This window comes from Trichosurus vulpecula, chromosome 6, assembly GCF_011100635.1.
Source record: "Trichosurus vulpecula isolate mTriVul1 chromosome 6, mTriVul1.pri, whole genome shotgun sequence".
In the NCBI taxonomy this organism is placed as follows: Eukaryota; Metazoa; Chordata; class Mammalia; order Diprotodontia; family Phalangeridae; genus Trichosurus; species Trichosurus vulpecula.
Genome location: NC_050578.1, coordinates 283,114,198 through 283,127,639, shown reverse-complemented (window position 1 = coordinate 283,127,639; position 13,442 = coordinate 283,114,198). Strand labels below are relative to the sequence as shown.

At 53.3% G+C, this 13,442-nt stretch overlaps 1 protein-coding gene across 3 annotated transcripts in view; it reads right to left on the bottom strand.

The window, feature by feature from the left end:
- MOB2 (MOB kinase activator 2) overlaps nucleotides 1-13,442 on the bottom strand; it is a 100,130-nt gene that overhangs the window by 23,395 nt on the left and 63,293 nt on the right. The window contains exons 1-2 of one of the 3 annotated variants that reach the window (XM_036765534.1): nucleotides 12,880-12,988; nucleotides 11,084-11,291 (exon numbers count right to left, since the gene is read on the bottom strand). The exons of 1 other annotated variant lie outside the window; for it this stretch is intronic. In XM_036765534.1, coding sequence (XP_036621429.1) covers nucleotides 11,084-11,291; nucleotides 12,880-12,910 — 239 coding nt within the window. In that variant the 5' untranslated portion in view covers nucleotides 12,911-12,988. Of the gene's footprint in view, nucleotides 1-11,083; nucleotides 11,292-12,879; nucleotides 12,989-13,442 lie in introns of those variants that run through there. One more of the 3 variants, XM_036765535.1, reaches the window with a different exon arrangement.

Genomic DNA, 13,442 nt, shown 5'->3' with positions numbered 1-13,442 from the left:
GAAACTGAGGCAAACAGGGTTAAGTGACGTTCCCAGAGTCACACAGTCAGGAAGTGTCTGAGGACATATTTGAACTGAAGTCATCCTGATTTCAAGGGCAGTGCTCTGTCCACTGCATCACCTAGCTGCCCATAGGTACACACAAACACACACCAGAAAGTCTTATCAATTGAAAATTCACTGAAGCCATACCTTAGCTCATCAAGAACTGGTTATGTTCTCTGCGAAATGATGCCTGCCCTTCAGGGCCTTGCATGGCTCTTGCCTGGAGCTGCCCTCCCCCACCTGCACCTGATGACATCTTCCTTCGGGACACAGCCCGAGTGACACCTTCGTAAGCCCCCTAGGACACTGTACCAAAACCTCCGCTTCTCTGAACTAGGCTTCATTACAGGCACTCTTGCACTGTGATTTAACCGTTTCATGGTTGGCTGGTGGGAAGTATCATTTTTCTCTGCTATTAGGAGGAGCAGAAGCATCCCAGAAGGGAGTACTTGAAGGGGGATGGGGTAAAGCCCAGGACTAGGAGGGGTGCAGGGGTCTGGACGTGTGCACCAGCAGCCAGACCAGTGAAAGGCAAAGGTCCTACCAGTGTCCACTGAAGCACTGACCTAGATAGATAGAGTTTGTGACTGCCCTGGGACCACGCGCTCTCAGCCTCCTCCACATGCTCCCCTCCTGTGCTCTCTCTCACTCCGACATTCTGTTAGTGACAATCCACGTTTACAACACGTTTTCTCTCAGATAAAGACAAGCTGTTTTGTATTGCATTCTGAGAGTATCTGTAATAAATGGGGATGGACAAGGGGAGACCAGTCACCCACCAGCTGAAGAAACACCCATATATCAACCTTCATCCCCCACGCCTCCCCATCTACCACCCATTAGACACTTTCATTGGCTTACTAATAACCAAATGGCCTACACTGGCCTGCTGTAGATTATGGGTCAATGTTACACTTACTGTACGGGATGGGGGGGGAGAGGGGGGAGGGAGAGGGAAAGACAGAGAGAGAGAGACAGAGACAGACAGAGAGACAGAAGGAGGAGGAGAGGGAGGGATGGAGAAAGGAGAAAGTGAAAGAGAAAGAGAGAGGGAGGAGAGAGAAGAGAGAGACAGAAAGAGAGAAACAGAGACAGAAGAAGGAGAAGGAGGAGGGATCGAGAGAGGACAAAGTGAGTGAAAGAGGAGAGGGGGGAGAGGGAATGAAAGAGAGGAGAGGAGACAGAAAAGTGCCCATTTGCAAAGACAGGAAAACTAACTACTAAAAAGAGGGTGAAAAAAAGCCTGTGTAACAGCCGTGATTGGCTCCCACTGCCCTCTCCTCTCCCAGACACTATCTCTTGCGCCCCCCTCCCACCCCGCCCCCTTCAACCCTTCTCTTGAATCTGGCCCCTCCAGGTGCGGGCCTTGAGCACCTCCTGTCCGGACCATTCCAATGCCTGCTGGTGGCTCTGCCCTCTCTCCCCTCAGCTGTTCTATAAGCCCAGTGGCCCCTCCCTGTCCATCATGTCCAGGATCAAACTGAAAGGCCCCCCCACCCAAGTCGGTTTCCAATCTTCCCCTTCCCACACACATCCTCTGCGATCCAGTGACCCCACCTCCTAGCTGTTCCTTGCCCATGACATGCCATCTCCCCGCCTGGCGCTCCCTCCCTCCCTCATCTCCTCCTCCTGGTTTCTGCCAAGGCCAAGTCTCAGCTAACATCCCCCAAAGAAGCCTTTCCCATCTTCCTCCTTCTTATGTCTTCCCCCATTGAGCCCGACTTAATATCTTATTTATCTATAGCTATCTGCATGTGGTTTCCCCCATTTTGACAGAAGAAAGCCAGCAAAAAGCGAGAGGGGCTCTCAACCATCTGTGTGTCCCAGTCTTCCCAAGAGGTGAACACAAGCCAGGCTGCTCTGAGCTCTGGGCCTCGACCAGATGTCTCTTAGGAATGGAGAGTGCAATGGCCAGGTGGACTGACAAGCAAACCTGACCAAACATTCCAATACGACAGAAACTGTTGGGAAAAAAACAGGAAAAGAGAGTCCTACCAAATCTCCTCTATGATACAGATATGGTTTTGAGACCTCAAAACCAGGGAGAGCAAAAACAGTGAAGGAAAACTACAGATCAACTAGCAAGGAAATTACAGTAATACATCACAAAGACCGTAGACCATGACCAGGCTGGATTTATATCAGGAATGTAGGCTGATTCAATATTAGGAAAACTATAAGCATAACTATGTCAATTAAAAAAAAATATGATTCTATCAACAGATTTGGAAAATCTTTTGACAAAATACAATACTATAAAAAATACTAGAAAACACAGGAATGAATGGAGCTTAAAGTGATTAGCAGTATCTATCTAAAACCAAGAATGAGTATTTCTGTAAAGGGGATGAACGTGAAGCCTTCCTAATAAGCTCAGGGGTAAAGCAAGGGTGTTTATTATCATCATTATCAATCCCTATCATACTAAAAATGGGGTGATAGCAGTGAGACAAGAAAAGGAAATTATAGGAATAAGCACCAGCAGTAAGGAAACAAAACGATCCCTCTTTGCAGATAATAGGATGATGGGTTACTTAGAGAGCCTTGAGAGTTCAAACTACTCAAAACAATAAACAACTTCAGTAAAGTTGCAGGATATAAAAGAAACCCATCTAAATTATCAGCATTTCTACATTCCACCAGTGACATCTGGCAAGAAGAGGCAGAAAGAGAAATTCCCTTTAAAATAACTGCAGACGGCACAAAACACTTAAGGGTCTCCCTGCCAGGTCACACCCCAGAGCTGCCCACCTCCAGACAGAGAAGTGATGAGAAGATTGAAGCAGCATTGTTCCTGCTTCAGTTTGGTTCCGTTTTTTCTCCTGGAACATGACGAAAGAAGACATTTGTTTTGCATGACTTTGTATTTGTAATGAGTTTTGTATTGAGCAAGTAGGGGAGAGGGAGAAGAGATTGACAGAAAGAATCTAGAGCGAAAAGTAAAATAAAAATAAATTTTTAAAAAGGAAAGACTAGAGAACAGCAGTGGCTTGGTAGCCTGGTCTTGGTCTGACAAGGTGCCAAGTAAGTCTACTGGAAAGAAAGAGTGAGCAGATATACACTGGCCCAACTGCAACGCAATGAAGGTGAGGGGGGGGAATGTTCATGGGAAAGCTTAGGACAATGTTGTCTCTAGGAGAAAAGAGTCTTGCGTTTCCCCAGAGGTGGCCAGAGAGAAGGAAGGTTTGTCTTGCTTGGCCCCAGGGGGATGAAAAAGAAGCAATGGGTGGGAATAGGCTGGAGGTAAGCCAGGAAAACCCAGCTTCTGTCCTCATAAGGAGTGCTGGCTGCCTGAGGTTGTACAAAATCTGAATAACCCTGCTGGGCTGCTCTCGGGCCAGGTGAGCCTTGTTGTTCTGCGCAATCTCTTCCAGGGATCTGGCCCCCATGCCCCTAAAGGAGGTCCTGGGGTGGGGGGGGACCAATGAAAGGCTGTTTCAGGCCCCCAGCTCCCCCTCCAGGATCCTCAGGGCCAACAGTGGCCCTTTGTTTACTGTTGTCAAAGACCTGAGTCATTTCCAGGCATCCTCACTGCTTGGAGGGCTAGCTTCCAAAGGGCCTGGCTCGATTCTGTCCCAGGAGAGAGAGAATGCCCAAGGAGAAAGCCAGAGTTTCCTCTCCCTTTTAAGGACTGGATCAAATGCAGGCCCTGTCCTGCTCCACCCCACCCATTATGACCCAAGCCAGAGGCAGGGAGGACTGGGCAGAATGATAGTGAAAGCTGGAGGGAAGAGGGGCAGCAGACCTCTGGGAAGAGGGCCCTCAACACAATACTCTTAAGGGTATTAGGAAGGACTTGAGTTCAGATCCAGCCTCAAATTCCTAGGAGCTGTGTGAGCCTTTTGCACCTTGCCCTCAGGGAGGCTGTGGGCAGGGGTCTGACCACAGAGAAATGCACCAAAGAGGGAATGTTATGAGGCTGAGGGAAGAAAGGAGGAGTGGCGAGCCAGAAGAAATGCCAAAGGAGATCAATGACCAGGACAGGCAGGGACCATGCCTCAGACCCTTCCTTGTGCACAGAGTGGAGACAAGGGGAGGCAGGATCAGAATCCCTCCTCCTGTGGTGCAGGAGGGAAAAGGGATGGGTCTGGAGACTAAGGTTACAAGTTCAAGCCCCAGCTCAACCACCAACCTGTGGGAGCTTGAGCAAGTCACTCACCTCTGGAGACCTCAATGTGCCCATCTGTAAAATGAAGAACCCTCCTTGACTCCAAACCTATGGCCCAGGATGACAGTCCTGTGGGGACACATCTTTCACAGAAGCTCCACCATTAGAAGTCTGGAGGCAACACAGGCTTGAGCACCAGCTCTGCCATTTCAGAGTGGGGCCCACGCTTCAGCCCCAACTTTCCAGACTTGATTAGACTACACTCCCTTTCATGAATTCAGTACTTCCAGCTCAACTGGGCCACTTGCCATCCCTCATCCGTTGTATCTGATCTTCCACTTCTGCACCTCTGTCTGTCCGACCTGAGACCTAGAATCCCCAGCTTCCTGCAAAAGTCAGCACACCTGCTCTGTCTTACACAAAGCCTGTCCTGACCCCAAGCACGGCCCCCTCCTCCCCTCAGCCGAAAGAGCCCAAAGAGCTTCTGGATCTAAAAAGGGACAGGCAGGCAGGCACACAGACAGAGAGGGCAGACACACATGCAGGCAGGCACACAGACAGGCAGACAGACAAGTTAGTAGAGCAAGGTGTCTGCACTGTACTATTTAAAAATTTCAAACATGTTTAGCTCTCTGGCCACCTCCCCACAAGTTCCATTGTAGCTAGAGGAGAGAACAATCAAGATTTAGTTAGTCAGAGAAGATGGTCTGGAGTCAGGAAGATCCGCGTTCAAATCCGGCCTCAGATACTGCCTAGCTGTGGGACACAGGGCAAGTGACTTCACCAGCTCACCTTCCCAGCTGTAAAATGGGTCTCCAAGCAGCATGGGCCTCCCAGGGTGGCCATGAGGCTCCAATGAGATCCTATTTGGAAAGGGCTTAGTAAACTTTGAAGCCTTTGACCATGGTTGGCTTGTCTCTACATATGGTCCTGAATGATGAGCCAGGCTTGTTCCAACCCATCTCTACTCTGCCCGACCTTCTGCAGGCCCCCCTGCTCCATCCAGTCCCAGAAAGGGGAAGTCAAAGCCCTCCACAGCTCCATCCCCATCCCAGTGGGCCTCAAGCCCTCTCAGGTCCCTTCTCCTCCTGCCCCTGCTCCTGTATGTGTCCCCTGGATCTTACCATGTGGTAAGAGCTTACTAAGGGCTCTGTCATTCATTCATTTGTGCCATGGAGATGGGGGCCAGGCCCCATCTGTGAGACAAACAGGACTGAGCGGCTCTGGCTGGGAAGCACAGATGTCATGAAGGAGGGGACCCCGTCTGGATGGTAGAGACAGGCAGGGATTGGAGAAGACACCCCAGCCAGAGAGGGCCAGGCTCTTCCCTACACACTCAGAGGAAGGATGGCCCAGGACACCTCTGCCTTTGGCTCGGTGTGCTCTCACCTAGGCTGCCTAGGCTCTGAGCAAGACTGGAGAGAGGAAAAAGGAGATGAGGAAACTGGGGGGAAGAAAGCCCATGGAATGACCTTTCCCCTCTTTGGACTCCGAGGCTCGGAAGCAGAAAGGGATCTGAGCATGGTCCTGCCCCATCTGCTCTTTTTGCAGGGGAGGGACGCCAAAGACACCAGAGTGGAAGATACGTGTCCACAGTCATGCCGTCCCGCAATCTCAGGCCCAAGGGTCTGACGCAAGTCCCACAAACACAACAAAAGGCGTTTATCAAGTGTGTCCTTCACATCCTCCATGCCCAGCACGAAGCTGTGGCTCCACCATGAAAGTCTCTCAACACCTGCATGTCCTGTGGGCCCTGGCCCAAACCTGCCCCCTCCTTGAATCCCTGTCTCTAGGGCAGGCACCATCTTTGCAGGCATTGAGATTCACTCCCTGGTTCCTGCCTCTCCTTCCCGTCACAGGCCAATCAATTGCCACGGTGGGTGGCTCCAAGCCCAGCAGAGTCTCTTCCACTCCCCGGTTCCATTTCTCACATTGTCACCAACCTCCTAATGCGCAGATGAGTGCTTCCCATTGGGCTTCCTGGCCTCTACCCTCTCCAGTGCATCCTCTTCATGTAGGAGCTGCCAAAACACTCCCTTCACGCACAGCCCCTTCCCCACACCCTGGAGCAGCACCAAGGACATCTTAACCCTAACTCTAATGCCTCTGACTCTAACCCCAAAAGGCACTGGCCTGCTCTCTACCCTCTGCTCAGCAGTGAGTTGGCCCCGGGCAGCCCTACCTTGGCCTCCTGGGGGACCTAGACTCCTTCCAAGGCTGATCTTGTCGTCGTCCCCAGTACCCAGACCCGCACCTGTTAGTCCTCTCCACTTCCCCTCCCAGGAGAGTGATTTGCATTTACTCAGCTGTGTCCTCATACTGGTTACTAGCCCACAGAACTGTAAGGTCCCTGAGAGCAGAGACTGCTCTGTACTGGTCTAGGCAATGACTTGGGAGACTGGAAGACCTGAGTTTGAATCCTGCCTCAGATACTTAACAGCTGCATGACCCTGGGCCAGTCACTTAACCTGTCTGCCTCAATTTTATCATCTGTAAATTGAGAATAATTATAGTGTCTGTCTCCCAGGGTTATTGTGAGGACCAAATGATTTAAGATACACAAAGTGCTTTGCAAACCTTAAACAACTACATAAATGCTTTGTAGCCCAAGCACTTAGAACACAGTAAGAGCTTAATAATTGCCTTGCTGGATAGCTGAAAGACTCTCCAGCTGCAGCCTCTAAGAAATCAGCCTCCCTCAGTCAGTTGGAACCTCAGCAGGTGTCAGGGCAAAGATGCTGACAATGCTGATCTTCCCCCTTGGCACCCACTCTCTCCTGGGCAGAAGAAATACAAAGTGTCTAGTCCACAGGTCTTTCACCTTTCTTTCATGGCAGAAGGTGTCAACACAACCAAGGAGACCATCCCTCCTGTCAGCAGGAGGCACGGGATGAAACCTCATCCAGAAAAGTCAAGGGAGCCACAAGCTGCTTCAGCCCCCAAGTCCCAGGGCTGCAGTTGGTCCATCTGTCCATCCATCTCTCCGCCTCCCGAGCAGACCCCAGATACTAGCCCTGGGAGGAGAGAAGCCCCTCAGCTCTGCCCTCCCCAGAGCCCCGGGGCCTCAGGCTCACCTCAGCCCTTTCCAGCACTACTCTGAGAAAAGAATCAGGAGAAAAAGATTGTCCCCAAAGCCAAGGGTGCCCAGGGTAAACAGGGAGTGACGGGATCCTGCCAGGACAGTTGTTTCAGATTCAGGTGTCTATGTACAGTCAGACCCCTGGCTCTGCAGAACAAAATCAGTCTGAAGCTGGAAGAAAGAACAAAGAGGAGGACAAATGGTGTGCAATGAAATGACTCTACCCTGACCTATTTAAGGCAATCACTGACCATGAAAAAAAGGATGACGGAACGGATGTGGACACAGGCTAGGGTAATTCACGCCATAGTGTAGCAGATACAAATCAGTGATCACAAGGAGACCCAAAGAACACGCGGTTCACAGGCCAGTGGAAAGAGATGGAGGCCAAGGGGCAGAGCAGGAGCAGGATATGACATCAGAGGAAGGATTTACTGGGAAGAGAGATGGCAGAGGTTACGGCAATTTCATCCTTGAAGAGCGAGAGGCAGGGAAACCAGCTTCCTAAAAGCTGGGTCAATCAAGCCCTGTTGAGGAGGCCTCTCAGATCTGGGCTAGCCACTGGGGACAGGAGGAAGGGCTGCAGCAGCCCAACCTCCAGGGCCCTTGTTCCCATTCTAAGGGGGCAGAGTGTGGATGGGAGGCCACCAAGAGGGAAGGCATGAGCCCCAGAAAGGGCTCCTGGCAGGCCTGAGACTTTAGCTGAGACAGCAGGAGCCAGGAAGGAGGTCAGTCAGTGAGGCCACCACGCCTGGACTGCAGGATCATATTCCAGACTGGACTTGGGCAGACACAAAGAGAGCAAGGACAAGCGAGGCTTGGAGGAGAGGGGATAGCTGAAGAAGGAGGGACAGACCAGGTGTGAGAAAAAGCACGGATTAGAAAAAAAATTCCTGGAACTTACTAATATCCAAAAAAGCCAAAAACCATCAACCTCGGCAGGCCACAGTCGTCTCCTGTCCACGGCAACATGTCACAAGAACCCTCTGCAGCCTGCCGTGAACAGCCCCAGAAGAGAGCGTAGAACTTCCTAGGAGAGATCCCACGGGAGATCCCGCCTTTCTGAACACACAACTAACTAAAGAGAACAGAACATAGAATGCTCATCATTTAAAAAGGACATCTCTAAAAGGAGTCTCCCATCCACACATCACAGCAAGAAATCACCTTGCTTAAGAAGCCTCTGACCATCTAACAGCTGTGGCCTTCCACAGGGAAACACAAGCTCCCCAAGGGAGGTCACTACTGCCAGAAGGGACCCAAGTTAAAAACGGTGAGGCCTCAGAATGCTCCTGCTGCTGGGTGACGCTGTGAGGCTCCAGGAGGAGAGCAGAACCATTCAGACTACTCCGGCCCAACCATGCACCAAGGACAAACCACGTGGCTGAAGAATGGCTATTGTCTGGATGATGAAGTAAGAGTCAAAGGCAGATCCTACACACTCCAAGTTCGGCTCCAAATTAACCGGCAGGAGAAGACGATGGATTGATCACCGTCAGTAAAAGCCAAGGCTGCTTCAATGAGGAGAACTTTAAAACAACCCAGCCTGCTACTGGTGGGGCTATATGACTGTGGAACATAACACAACAGTGTCTGGAGAATGAAGAACAAGGATCATGCGGAAGACAACCCAGCGGCTCTGGGTGGGTGACAGGCTGCTCATGTAGCAAAAAGGAATGGCGAGAAAAGACGATGGACTGGTCAGGAGAGAAACTGAGAGGGGCCCAGGGCTGTCGAGTGGATGCCCTGTGGCAGTCACCTAAGGGCCAGGCACGGCTGAGCGGCAATCTCTACTACTGCACCACCCCTCCACACAGGGAGATCCCAGTGCGGTCTGAGTATTGAGTGTCTGTCACAGAGGAGGCGGTCAAACCACATCAACAGCACAGTGACTACTGCAGGGTTTGCCATCAGGACAACATGGCCAGTTTCCTCAGATTCTGGGCTAAGCTGTGGCTTCTGTAGCTCAGCTGTATGGTGCTGAAGTCTCAGGCCCTCCCCTTGGGGAACGGAGAGTCAATCAGCCCAGGAGGTGACCAGGATGGTGACAGACTTCTCAGTGACATAAGCCATCTAAGGACTGGCTGGAGACACTGAGTAGGGCTAGGAGAGCTTCTCCTGTGTCCCTCGGTCTCATTCTGCGTCACCCCAGACAGAAGGCAGAGCCAGGAGCAACAGGGGGCATGGCAGAGAAGCAGATTTCGGGCCCATCAAGGAGAGTCTCCTGACAAGGAAGGGAGTACCTCGAGGGGTGGCAGTTGCCCCTCAGCCCTCCCCCTGCCCCACAAAGGAGGCCCAACACTGATGAGATTCCTGTAGCCCTCACTGAGGGGCCTTCCTTTGGGGCTGGAGGGTGGGTGACTCTGTAGCCAGAGCCCTGGCTGATCCAGGGGTGGATGAACAGAAGGAGAAAAGGGCCAAAGAACAATCCCCACCCTGGTTTGTACTTCTAAGGTCAAGCCCAAACAGCCACTTCTTAGATGCTTGGTCTGGGATCAGAGAACTGAAAAGCCCAAGAAAGATCCAACGATTATGGTCCACACTAAGTCACCCTCTGCTTGGAGAGGCCTGGATAGGGACAGTGTGCCACAAGGAAAGCAGAGGAACTGGCCCCAACACCGTTCCTTCACACGTCTGCTCACACACTCACAAAAAAGCCCATAGGCCTCTTCACAGTAACACATAAGACACTTGCACCTCACACACGCTGGCACATACATGCACACTCAGGGTCATGTTAGCAACAACTCTAAGACAAGCCTGAACAGGCTTTCATGGATCTGTTTGCCCCCCAATACGGCTCTGCAGGGAGCCCAGGCCGCCCTTACATTCTACTCTCCGGAGCTCTGGTCAGCATCACTAGCCCTGAGCCACTGGGCACCCTAACCCGACCTCCTCACCCAGGCAGGGGAGAAGCCTCCAGCAAGAAGGCAGAGCCGGCAGTCCGGGGGACCCACCCTCCACCAGAGCGGGCAGCAGCAGCCTGTTGATTCACCCCGAGGAATCGAGTTTCTCCAAAGAACAGCAGTCAACGGCGCAGGCAACAACATAGGCTGGGAAACGTCCACCCTCCATGAGAAAGGGCAGAACCCGAAGGAGGGGCAATGGTCCATCCACACACCCACCCTAGGTTCCCTTTCCTCAAAGGGTCCCAGCCCTAGCAGACTCCAGGGGCCACTCCGGGCTGTGGGGGGGGAGGGGTGGCGGGGGAGAGATCTTCTGGCTCCAGGACATGCTTCCCATCCAGCCCGAGATGGCCCCAGTCAGGTTTGGGGGGGGGGGGGGGCGGGGAATTGCCTAGGGGCTCCAAGGGAAAACAGCACCACAAGTGTGACTTCCCTGCTTTCCTGGTCTCCTGATGGGAGCCCCGTGGGACTCTTCTGATGGCCTGGCCCCAATAAGGTTGCCAATCAGAACTCGTCCTGGACACTCAGAGAGCTCCAGAAGCCACTAGCTCTAAGGGGCTACACCATGAGGCTTCACTATGTAACCCCCAGCCAAAATGTGCCTGGCTTTGCGTCCTGACTTCCCTCCGGATCTCTCTCTAGGACCCAGGGAAAAGGCCCCTCCAGCTCAGAGGCGCTGCTTTGGCCCAGCGCGCGAGCGCGCGCGCGCACACACACACAGACACACACACCCCAGGGCACGGGCACACAGACAACTGCCAGTTAAGATTTAAGCTAGAACCAAACGTATTGACTGCCTGGGCTCTTCTGTCCCCCAAGGAGTTCCGGGCGCTGCTAACTTTCCCTGACAACGACAGCCTCCAGAAGGCTCAGCCTGCGCCCTGAAACAGCACCTCCAATGTCCCGTCCCCCCCCCCCGGCCCCGAAGGAGGCGCTGGTCGTTACCTGAGTACTTTGCCCACGGCCTGCAGGACCACCTTGCAGCTCAGGCCAGTTTTGGGGGTCGGGCTGAGCACCGTTCTATCTCCGGAGAGGTTACAATGATCTCCAACCATGGTCCAGACAAAGCCCAGAAGGGGCGAGGGCGCAGAGGCAGAGCGCAGCGCAGGGGCTCCTTCTCGGCACCAGATCTCGCTCCCTCCCTTCTCGGCTTCTGAAAACAAGTCGGACCACATTCACCAAGTGCCCCGTACACTTCAGCCTGCCTGCCCACCTCCCTCTCGGGCTTGGCCAATGAGAAGGCAGCCAAAGAAAGGCGAAGCCCCGCCCCTCCCAGACAAACAGCTGCTGCCTTAGCCAGCCCGGAGCTCAGGCCGAGGAGTTGGCAGCACGAGGGCCCGGCGTGCCGCTGCCTACATCGGAGGAGCGCAGAGCCAGGGGGCAGGGAAGGTTGAGGAGGAGCCTGGAGGGTCCCATCCAGGCCTTGCCCCCAAGCCCAGCCCGCAGCCCCTGGTCAATGCCCACCCATAACGAAACCGGGAACACGGTTGGGTTTGGTTTGGACTTGGGCACACGGCAGGAACTTTAGAGCCAAGAGCGGATGCCCACGTTCTCCAGCCCGCCTGCCACGAAGCGCCCTGAGGGTGCGATGACATCATATTTGTGAACGCTGCGCCTGGCATACAGGAGGTGCCTTATAAATGCCAGCTGTTACTGTTTGTTCCTACTAGAGGTTCCTCCTTACCTCTCATCACTCAAGTGCCTTCGGTCCCTCCCTCCTCCTCCTCCCCGGGCTCACACCATGACTCGTCCTACTCCCGACCAAAGCCAACTCCCTTCGCTTGCTCCAGTGTTCGGGCTCCCTCCACCCAGCACTGCCCCGCCCCTCATCCACACACTCCCGTCTGCTGGCTGCTTCTCTGCCTGCCCTGCTCTGGCCTTCCTCGTGCCCCAGGAACCTTTTCATGAGCCCCGATCTCAGACTTTCCCTGGAGGGCACATCAGGGCGCTCCTTCTCTGCTCTGCCCCAAGTGCCTGGCCAGCCAGCTTTCTACCTCCCGCTAACACAAGCTCCTTGCCAGTTTTGCCGGGTGGGGGGGGGGGGGGCGCATACTCAGCGCCTGGCATATGGGAGGAACTTAAATGTTGATTAACTATGTCTACAAACATGCCTGCGTCTCTCCCTGACTTGAGCTGTTGATGCCTGCTGGCTACATCCTTCCTCTCTTCCCTCCTTCTTAGGGCTAAACTCGGAGAAAACGGTCTCCAATGAGTGTCTCCATCTCCCCTTCCAATTCCACTAATCACCCCGGGATCTCTGAATCGCCAAACCTTTTCCTGTCCCCCTCCGCCTCCCAGATCCCCCTCTTCGGAAACAGTCGGCTCCCTCCTGGTTCTGCACCCAAGCTGTCCAGTCCTCAGGTTCCGGGGCTGCCTTTTTATCCGGGCGTCCCCCAAGGCTTGTCCTGGCTTCTCATCCCTTCACCCTCAGCCCTGCCCTCTCTCTTGACTTTCAGGCTTGCACTTCCTCCATATTAAACATGTCCAAACCAGAATTACTTTTTCCCCTTCCCATTTCCTTATCATCATCAAAGGCCGCACTAGAGCCCAGTCCCGAGGTCCACAACCCAGGTATCCTCTACTCCTCACCCTCTCTTCAGCACTGTTATCCAATCAGTCTCGAGGCTTGTCATTTCAGCCCTCCCCATGCTCCAGGGCAGGCCCTCATCTGCGCCCCCCCCCCCCCAGCTAGCTGGGAGCCTGCCTGAGCCACCATCACAAACCCAGTAGGGCCCCATTACCTCCAGGATCAAATCGAAAATCCTGTTCCATTCCTTCTCCTCCAGTGCTCTTGGATCCAGCGACACCAGCCTCCTCCCACAGATGCCAGCCCTGTGCACTTTCCCTGGCTGTTCTCCATGCCCAGAATGCTTTGCCTTCTGGCTTCCCTCATCCCCCTTAATGGCCGGCTTGCCCCCAGGGCCCACCCCCATCTATGGTCTGTTTGTAGGCTGTCCTTCCTTAGACTGTCCAATCCCTGGAGCAGTGGCTGTCAACACTTAGCAGGGTGCCTCGCCTAGGTAAGGGCCTAATGGATGCTTACTGACTGGACTGAGGCCTCAGCCCCAGCGTGTGTAAAATGGAGGATATTTGAGCACCGAGTCCTTCGTTTTTCGAAAGTAAAGCGAGCCCTGCTGCCCGTGTCTAAAACATGACAAAGTCGGTCTCGCCCCAATTTCCTTGTCCTTGGAACATGTAATCAACTTCAGGAGTTGGGCTTTACTTTACTCTGAACATATCTGAAAACTGTTCACCAAACTTTTAGGGGGAACGATCTGTTAAAAAATCTCTGGGAGGTGCGTTG